Source organism: Macrobrachium rosenbergii, chromosome 35, assembly GCF_040412425.1.
Source record: "Macrobrachium rosenbergii isolate ZJJX-2024 chromosome 35, ASM4041242v1, whole genome shotgun sequence".
Taxonomy (NCBI): Eukaryota; Metazoa; Arthropoda; class Malacostraca; order Decapoda; family Palaemonidae; genus Macrobrachium; species Macrobrachium rosenbergii.
In genome coordinates, this window is record NC_089775.1 from 1,481,554 (window position 1) to 1,492,016 (window position 10,463).

At 37.5% G+C, this 10,463-nt stretch overlaps 1 protein-coding gene across 1 annotated transcript; it reads right to left on the reverse strand.

The window, feature by feature from the left end:
• On the reverse strand, positions 1-9,658 carry LOC136856292 (furin-like protease kpc-1). Its single transcript, XM_067134033.1, has 14 exons — positions 9,599-9,658; positions 6,918-7,103; positions 6,713-6,820; positions 6,185-6,307; positions 5,058-5,910; positions 4,736-4,879; positions 4,101-4,275; positions 3,805-3,977; positions 3,094-3,345; positions 2,474-2,574; positions 1,879-2,002; positions 1,421-1,524; positions 1,083-1,243; positions 1-454 (listed from the first exon to the last, which is right to left on the reverse strand). Exons 5-14 carry the CDS (start codon positions 5,172-5,174, stop codon positions 267-269), a joined length of 1,539 nt encoding a protein of 512 aa, XP_066990134.1. The 5' UTR covers positions 5,175-5,910; positions 6,185-6,307; positions 6,713-6,820; positions 6,918-7,103; positions 9,599-9,658; the 3' UTR covers positions 1-266.
• Between the last annotated feature and the right edge of the window lie 805 nt (positions 9,659-10,463).

The window sequence follows — 10,463 nt, forward strand, 5'->3', positions numbered from 1 at the left end:
TACATCTATATATCTTTATGTTACGATGTTTATGGACGTTTAACTAGAATCATATATCAAAGATGTTTAACAAGAAAAGAATCACTCAACAGAATCAGACTGATTTTGTATTCAGCAAAGATTTGGTAAAATCAAGGTGGATGTCCCATTTCAAAAATGAATATGATGGTGCCCCATTTCAAGAATGGAGGGTTATAAAAATTATAAAAAAACAGACATAGACAGCTCTGAAATTTGACTATAAAGGATATAAATCCTAGACATTCCTAGGACCCAAAAATCGTCAGCTCAACTTTCTTTAGGTATCCTGTCTCCCCAGAATCGTCCTTAATGGCCACTTTCCAAATCCCTTCGGGAGATTCTCCCCAGAAGTGGACGGACATGAATCCCCAGGACTTAAAACCGTCCTTGTCTTCGTCAGGGGCGCGGTGGGTGAGGACTTGGGACGTCGTACCTGAAGAGGAAAAGGAAGAATGAGTTATTTAAAGTTTTGCAAAGGTAGGAGGCATTAAAGTATTTCCAAATATTTTATCAATAAAATTGACTTTTTAGTTTTATTTCTACATCATTAAATCTAGGAAAAATTATGAATAAATGTAGAATGTATGAAAATGTATGAAAAGTTCAGTGGCATCCTATTTAGAAATCCTAAGATCAATAAATAAATAAATGTTAAATGAAAAGCTACGTAATTTATATATCTAAGAATCATAAAATACATTTTTTTTCAACATTCTAAAAATTGATAATTCTGTGTACACAGAATTTACTAATTTCCTTAAGTACATGAGTACACAAAAGAGTACACAGGTCTAAGTTAGGTATCTAAATACACATATCAACAAGGTGTCTAATTATGATACACAGATATCACTCGAGTACACAAGTACACAGATAATTGCTTCAGACATCTAGGTACACAGGAATCACCAGTGTACCTCAGTACAAATATACACAGACAACTGCTTCAGACATCTAGGTACACAGGAACCACCAGTGTAGCTCAAAACAGGTACACAACAGTACACAAATACACAGGATTAGTAAGATAATTGAGAAAACTGGTATCAAATCAATCTTACCAGCTGGCGACACAATGAAGATGGTCAGTAACTTTCTCCTTGGGTGAATCAAGGTTACATTGGCTACGGCGTGTTCGACCGCGGTCATCCGCTGGGCGGGTGGGACGCCGGACGAGTCGACCGGATGGCTGACGTTCATCCAGGTGGACGGGTGGAATGTTCTGAGGTGACGACAGGGGAAACAAAGCGATAAATCAGTGATAAATTGAAGTCCAGAACTAGACCATTTCTACACTATCTGGAATTACTGGAAACTTCAGAGAGAGAGAGAGAGAGAGAGAGAGAGAGAGAGAGAGAGAGAGAGAGAGAGAGAGAGAGAGAGAGAGCTCTAGACGTACCTGTGCCCACTGAATAAAGGAACAACAATGACCTTTTGAGGCTTGACGTTTCTCCAGTGGAGGGCAGCTTCCACCATCCTTCCAGCATTGACAGCACCAAAGCCCTGTTCAGGATGGAAATGGGGCACCATTTGAGACCATTTTGAAACAGTTAAGAGGAATTTTAGGCCTAAATAATGAGCTGCCAATTTGTTGATAGGCCTAAATTTGTATGGAACTAGCCAGAACTGAGTGTATTTTAATACACAAAGTTAATCTAGAAAGATTATTGTCACACAATAGGCCTAAAGTTGTACAAACAGAAACCCATTAAGTTCTGGGCACTCTGATGCCCTTATAGAATGTTATACTTGTATACCCCAAGGCAGAGGGGCATTACCTACCCAATAGGCCTTCTCACGAACCAAAAATACTATAAAAATACTATAAAATACTATAAAATTCTATAAAATACCAACCTGCTTCAAGTGAAACTTCTTGCCTAGACCGTTAGTTTGCCAACCTGGCTCTTGTAGGGCATGTGGAGTGGGTATGGAGGTCTCCACTACTATATGTTGCATGTCTCTCCATGTTAGGTTGCCACTGCGTTGTTTTAAAGCATTATTAATATTAATAAAGCAAAATATAATGAAAATATAACAAGCAAATTAAAGCATTACTGTTTTTATTATTTTATATTATTATTATCATAAGCAAATGTTATATAACATTCAAACACACCTGAAAGCATCATAGAACAATGTCATAGGCCTATAATATCTATATATTTATAGCTATATTTAAAAAATGAGACGATTTCAAATATTTTCGAGAGCATAGGCCTATGCACCATTTCAATAAGAGAAAACATTCAATAAATCGTAATAGAATGTAATGAATTTCAAATATGAATGAAATCTTATAGAATATAATGTTTTAGGCTTATAATAATTACATTATTTATCTCTATAACTAAATAAAATATATATAAAACCACCAAGAAATCCCAGAGTACCTCAGACCTATACATGTCCGATTTCAAAGTGATAAAAAAATGGCTTTAAAATGTCTTACTTCGCATTTATCACCAGGGCCACTACCCCGGCCATCAAAGGGGCCGCCGCTGAGGTCCCCTGGAAGTCGTGGCTGCAGTGGCCGTCTAATTCTGGGACCACCTGAAGGAGGAACACTAAATGTCGTAGTTGGCCATGTTAATCGTGATAGAAAATGGGTTCTTTACGTGTATAGAAAACGAATTACGACGTGGACGTTAGGAGAGAGAGAGAGAGAGAGAGAGAGAGAGAGAGAGAGTTCGAGAGAGAGTGGATAACGTTTTAAAAGAACCTTCTCTCAATAGAGAGAGAGAGAGAGAGAGAGAGAGAGAGAGAGAGAGAGAGAGAGAGAGAGAGAGAGAGAGGATAACGTTTTTAAAGAACCCTCTCTCAGAGAGAGAGAGAGAGAGAGAGAGAGAGAGAGAGAGAGGACAACACTTTAAGAGAACCCTCTCAACTGAGAGAGAGAGAGAGAGAGAGAGAGAGAGAGAGAGAGAGAGAGAGAGGATAACACTTTAACAGAACCCTCTCTCAACTGAGAGAGAGAGAGAGAGAGAGATAGGCTAACACTTTAACAGAACCCTCTCTCAACTGAGAGAGAGAGAGAGAGAGAGAGAGAGAGAGAGAGAGGGAAATACCCACCACATTCAACGACTCCAGATGCCTCCTCTGCCTATCCTTCGCCACTTCTAGGGTATGTTCCCCCCCGACGTAGACCCCTGCGAGGGTGGAGGCACACGGCTCCTCGTAGAACGTCGAAGTGCCCATGTCTGTCAGGGCAGAGACAGACAGGGTATATATGGAAGAGGTATACCCATCCAAGTTGCAATTGTCACCGATGACGCCCCCGTTTCCAGATGCCCAGACGTATATGACCCCCTTTCCGTCGCGCCCCTGTGGGGTATTTAATGGAGATTTGATTTTGGGGCGTTTTGGTATTTGCAGGGTATGTGCTATGGGTGCTTTTGCCTGCCCAGTCCTTGGGGGTGTATGGGTATTAAGGTGTAACTGGGGTAAAATCACTGGGTAATTCAGGTGTTACCTGAGGGAAAAATATTTACTATCTAAAATCATTTGGTATATCTGAACACAATGAACAAAGTTGTTCTTTTCAATCTGCTGTTCTTTTAGACAGAACAGTGAACAAAAGAGCCAGAACAATGAACAAAATTGTTCTTCTGAACCAGAAAGAATAATGAACAAAGTTGTTTTTTTCTGAACCAGAAAAGAACAACGAACAAAGCTGTTCTTTCTGAACCAGAAAGAACAACAAACAAAGTCATTCCCTCTGAACTGGACTCAGTCCCAGGAACAAACCCACCCACCACTGGATAAAAAAATAAAAAAACTTACCCTCGTCACCCCTTCGGTGAAAGCAATTTGGGTCAGCCTGGCAGGTCCTTCGACCTTCGTCCCGTCGTCAGTAGGACCCCAGGAGGCGCTGAAGACGTCCACTTGGTCAATGTGGCGCGAGAGGGCCGTGGCTTCTTGTACGTCGGTCACCTTTCCGTCTACGAGCCTCACTCCTGGGTGGATTGGAATAAAGTAATTAAGATTCGAATTAAGATGGGCGTGTGTCCTATCTCCGGACTGTATGACTGAGAGAGAGAGAGAGAGAGAGAGAGAGAGAGAGAGTACAGCTTTCTCACCTCCAACATTGGAATCGTAAGCCACTCCTACGCCGCAGATGGAATTGTTGGAAACGGCTGAGATGATTCCAGCGCAGTAGGTTCCGTGGGAATTCGAAAAAGTGTTGTCAATTCTGGGCGAAGGGTCGTTCCAGCTTTTCGTGTCCTTGACCAATGAATAGCTGATATTTGGAGCCTGCGTGGATAATAATAATAATAATAATAATAATAATAATAATAATAATAATAATAATAATAATAATAATAATAATAATAATAATATTCTGGAGCCTGTGATAATAATAATTACTAATAATATTTTGGCCTGTGGTAATAATAATAATAATAATAATAATAATAATAATAATAATAATAATAATAATAATAATAATTCTAATAATAATAATATTCTGGAGCCTGTGTAATAATAATAATAATAATAATAATAATAATTACTAATTAATAATATTTTGACCTCTAATAATAATAATAATAATAATAATAATAATAATAATAATAATAACTCTCCTTTCCTAAATACCATTTACACAAAATATAAAAATATAAAAACGAAAAATAAATAATATTCAAAATTAATAATTAAAAGTAGTAGTAATTCACAAGCAACGTCTTTGCAACGGCTCATTCTCCCTCACGTAATTGTCCGCGATGTCAGCATTGGTCGTTTGCAACCCGTCGTCCAGGACGGAAAGTACCACCCCACGACCCGTGTACCCGTTTAGCCATGCCCAGGTCACGTTGAGGTCATAGCCCTGGCGACCCAGCTGACCTGTGTTGCGCTGGAGAGGTCAAGATGAGAGAAAATAAATAAATGAATATATATAAATATATTTTCCTGTATGAGTTAATGGCAGTTTTTATATGAATAATGATCATTTTTTAGTTGTAATAATGAAATATTTATTAATTTTACGTAACGATGATAATGATCATTATTTTTATAGTCATTGTACTTACCAAGTACCACTGGTCATTGTAAAATGGGTCATTGAAATCCATGAATGGTTCGCCCAGGTGACCGAGCCATGGGCCGAAGCTTATTGTCTGGTGGGGGGAGTGAAATGCCCTTTCCATCGGCCTCGTTTCCGGTTATTTTATCAATTTTAACGTCATTTGTGGTGTCAGAGATTTGTTTATCAGGTAATTCGGCCATTTTAATATTATTTCTTAAAGTTCTGTCACTTTGTTTATCAGGAATCGTAGACATTACGTCATAATCATGGCATTGTTTACATAAGCGCGCTGGAACGCGTTCGAATCCGTAGCCGAGGCTTCGAGATAGTGGTACGCGAATTAATTCATCTTTTAACGAAGATGGAAGGTCTTCGTTGTACTTTCTGTTTTCAAATTCAGTCGCTCTGTCTATTTCCGAGTCGTCTTGGAGGTATCCGTCGATTAATCTGCGATTTTTGGGGATTAAAGCCTCGCTTTTGGACGATCGAACGCGTTCAATGCCATAGCCGAGGCTTTGAGACAGTGGGACTCGAATTAATTCATCTTTTAACGAATACGGACCGTTTCCGCGGTACTTTCTGTCTTCAGAGTCAGTCGTTCTGTCTATTTCCGAGTCGTCTTGGAGGTATCCGTCGACCCGTCTGCGATCTATGAGGAATAAAGCCTCGCTTCGAGACGGTTCGTTCGAAGGCCTCCGAAGCACTTGGTTCAAAGCGTGTCTGGAGCCATGGCGGATAGCTGGGAGCTTATGACGAATGCCGTTGTTTTCCAGAAAAGTTACTCGTTGTTTTCCACTTTTATGGACGTTGTTCCTCTTCTCCCTCACGAGTGCTACTTGTTGTTCCACCCATTCGACCTTTGGAGATAGATATATGGGGTTATATTAACTGCAAGTGTTCTGATACTTAAAATAAATCATACATTATCCACCGTTTGTAAACTTTCAGCTGAAATCAGTCATTGTGGGTCTCTTAATCGTGCTCTGGCAATCTGCCAGTCAACGCAGTCCGATTTCTGACTGGTAGGTTGCCGCAGTGTGGCGACAAAACCTTTGAAGTTGTTGGTTGTATTGATGGACTGTAAATTATAATAATATAATAATAATAATAATAATGTGTTCATTTACATACCCCGGGGTCCCTGGCTATGGCTTCGACTAACTCGCGCGCGGTCGTCTCTCTCCGAGATCTCCCTCTCTTATTCCGATTCTGACCTGGTTTGCGGAAGTGGTAGACGGCTGGGTTGTCGAACACCTGAAATAATATATATAAATATATATATATATATATATATATATATACAACAGTGGTTCAGTTAACATTACTATACCCCATATTTATAAAAATAAAACTCACATTACTAATTGACCTTCGGCCTGCAAATATGATCTTGATTTAATCTCTGAGTTTTAGCAATATTCATGCCAAGGTTGGGTATGTATTTGACCTTTGACCCTAAAATAATTCCTATTTGATCCCTGACCTCACAATGTAACCTTGACTTACATCTCCCTTCTGGACATCAGCTTTATAGGTGGGTTACATATTCAAAATATGACTTCTCTTGATCATACAGTTCAAGATCGATGGTCAAAGTGAAATCGTCTTTGCTCTTTGACCTCTGATTACAACCTTGACCTGAGTAATGATTGACCTTACCTGATCTAGGTACTCCAACCCGTAGCTTCGCGCCAACTCGATCGCCTTCCGTCTTCCGCCCTTAATCTGGATCGCCAAGTCGTCGCTCAGTTCAGACGCGTCTCCGACCTGAAATACGTTTGAAAAGTACGGATGAGGGAATATGTGGCCTCGTGGGTGTTACGGCACAGCCTCTGAACTACCCAGAAAGGTGACCTGAACTAACCTGACCCAAGGGAATGTGATGTCTTAAGCTGCGATGTGAGTCACCGTAAGCCGCTGGGTCTATGTAGGGGTTCTTCTGCGTGTCGTGGGCAATCGTGGGGGGCGAGAGGAGGGCCACAATTGCCCACAGCAGCGTTGTGGGTGCCCTCACCCACAGCCTGGGGGTCATGGGTCAGTCATAGTTCATCTGGAAGGGAATTAAAAGTAATGGTGAATAAATAAATAAGAATAATGACTGTGGGGGAATGGCCACAGCTTCCCACACCAACTGCACTGTTCCTGTTACCTTTACCCACACCCACACCTTCTATAGACTCTAATAAATCATAATTTATATAAGGAACTATAATAAAATCATCGTATAAGACAATATTTGCATGATTCTTAAACAGTACGATGGTGAGAGGGAGATAATTCAACATGGCGTCTCATTTTAAGGTCCAATCTAGTAATTGATTATGTAAACAAACTGAAGACTTCTTACTTACTCCGCCAGAGAGAGAGAGAGAGAGAGAGAGAGAGAGAGAGACTGTAGACAAACTGAACACATCTGACTTACTCCATCGAGAGAGAGAGAGAGAGAGAATGACTCTATACACAAATTGATAATATCTGACTTACTCCAGAGAGAGAGAGAGAGAGAGAGAGAGAGAGAGAGAGAGAGAGAGAGAGAAGGAAGTGGTCTGAATATCCTTTGTGGTAACCTCAAAGGCATTGTGTTTCCTTCATAAAATCAGGATACAAAGGATATTTGGACAAGGTGGGGTGGGGTTTCCTCCCAAAAAACGTCTGCTGAATTTTTCTTCTCATTTTCTTAAAACTCACGAAAATATAATTCTCTCATCTTATAACGATTAAATAAAATGTTTTTTACAGATAAAATTTTCATATAACTTACAACAAATTCAGTCTCTGATGCCTGAGATAATACTGGTTTTTGTTTGGTATTTGTTGAAAGAAAAAATGTATTCACACATTTCTTAGAATATTTAATTGACCGTAAGAGGAAAACCTCAACATTGGAATGCTTTTTCTTCAAGGTTTATTTCTCTGTCCTCAAGGTCGACCTTGAAAGCCTAAACATTTATTAATAATATTTTTTATAAGAAGGTTTGTGAAGTTTTGGTTTTTTGTATTCCTTAATTTTTAAAGATTCAAATATAAACTAGTTTCTCTCTCTCTCACACACATATATATATTATATGTACAGACCCTTCCAGATTTCAGAAAATATCCTAGGATGAGATTGCAAGCCCCACGCCCATCTTTAGCCTACCCGTGACCCACCAGTTTTGACTAACCGCGCCTCGCAGGTGATCGAACACTGACCTTTCGCCAGTGAGTCAAAGCTGGTAGCCACTGGACCACTTCTACATACATACATACATACATACATACATGCATACATACATACACAAATACATATATACACAAGGCAAGACTTGAAAACCTTGTCTCTCAGATTCTTATCTAGAGAGAGGGTTTATAGCTTTGTACCTACACTGATCACTGATCACTGATAATTCTTAATCCACCCACAAGTGATCTTTAAGATTATAACTGGTTGAGCATTTTTTTAATATATATGAAATGGGAAGGATTGACAATAAAAGAACACAGTAATTTGTTCCAAAGGTCAGTGGATTTTGCTACAAATGATACAAATGGTATATAGACACACTATATATATAAATATATATAATATATATATATATATATATATATATATATATATATATATATATATATATATATATATATATAATTGTCAGGAGATGAGTAGCTGGAGGTAAAACTAATCATTATCTAGTTGAAGCAAAGGCTAAATTAGTCAGAATTATAAGTTGTACAGGAACACGTCAAAATTAGGCTTTAAATGTCATTAAAATATGGTCATTGATAAGCTGGAATCATAAAAAAATCCCCAAAAAATAAAAGGGAATAAGAAATGATGAAACATAAGTTAAAAATTATAGATAAATATACATAAATAACACAATGATTAAGGTACTCGCATGATATGATTACACGGACATATTTCCTTCTGATAGGAACTTCCTGTTAATGCATGTGGCTTTAATCTTGATACCATATATATATATATATATATATATATATATATATATATATATATATATATATATATATATATATATATATATATATATATATATATATATGTAAAGATAGAAAGTTCTTGACCTTGTGACCTTTCCTCAACAACAAAAGGAGGAAATTTAAAGTAATTCAGGCTTTCCCCAGGGGTCAAAGCCCCCTAGCAAGTCTAGGACACTGTTTTATACAGGATTTCACGACATCCTTACACCCCCATCCATACATCCTTAGGTAAGGGTAGGATATTTCAAATGGGCTGGCAAGTTAGGTTAGGTCAGGACCTATTAATATGTTGGGGTCAGGTCAAATTAGGTCAGATTTTTTTTAAATATGTAATTTTGCTGAAACTTTTGATATTAGAGAACTCCATTGCTAATATATTCCTAATCAAATGAATATATATCCATTTTTTTACGAATTCTTATCAAAATACTGGACAAACTTTGGTCATTTCGAATCAGATTTGATAAATCTATGATAAACTGGAAATATGCAAGGTAATTTGTTTGATAAAATGGACGCAAAAAAACATATTAAACAAATTTACGAGGGACAGTTGATACTCACGAAAGACGTCCTCACACTTATCACAGTCACAATTACACTAACCTTCTTCTTATCAATGACACCGATACCTCTGACTGACGACAGGGCGTCGAAACTGCGCATGTGCCAAGTATCCATTTTTATATCTTTTAAATTTTCGTATCTGCGCTCGTTTAAATTTAGATAAAGCTTCATTAAATAACTTTATAGTTTATATATTAATATTATATTAATTTAATTCTAAGAGATAAAACTTCATTTAGGTTTATTCATTGGGATTTTTTGACGCATTATCGTACAGTCGTTTCGTCGTCTTAGATACTTTAACGAATTATCGTACTAAACAAAAGAATATTTTCGCGTTAATATTTTAAAGTTTATCCACATAATACAATATTCACGATGTATTACATAATAAATTCATATTCATTGTTACATTCTCGTCACGAAATCCATGAATTATGTGGTGTATATCGTCTATGTGACGAATAATCTCGAAAAAATAAGATTTCTGTGACACTGTCTCAAGGTACGACGGAAGCCATCGAGTTTCTAGATACCTTATAAATCTTTCTTTTTAAGGCGTGTAATTCATCATTTTAAAGCATATTTAATGAGATTTTAATTATGAAGTCTATTTAAACAGTAAAATAATAGTTTTAGTCATATATTATGTCGATTTATTGCTAAAACAAATCGTTATTAATTATCTAATTAGCAATCTTTCAATCTCCCACAGGAAGCCTTTCGATAAGATACGAGAAAACATTTCTGGTACATATGTCCTTTTTGACGTCAAAGCATTCGTTTGTTTTTATGTATTTATTTAATAATACGTAGGTTTTTCTCACTGTGTATACATATATACATAAACACACGTGTATTT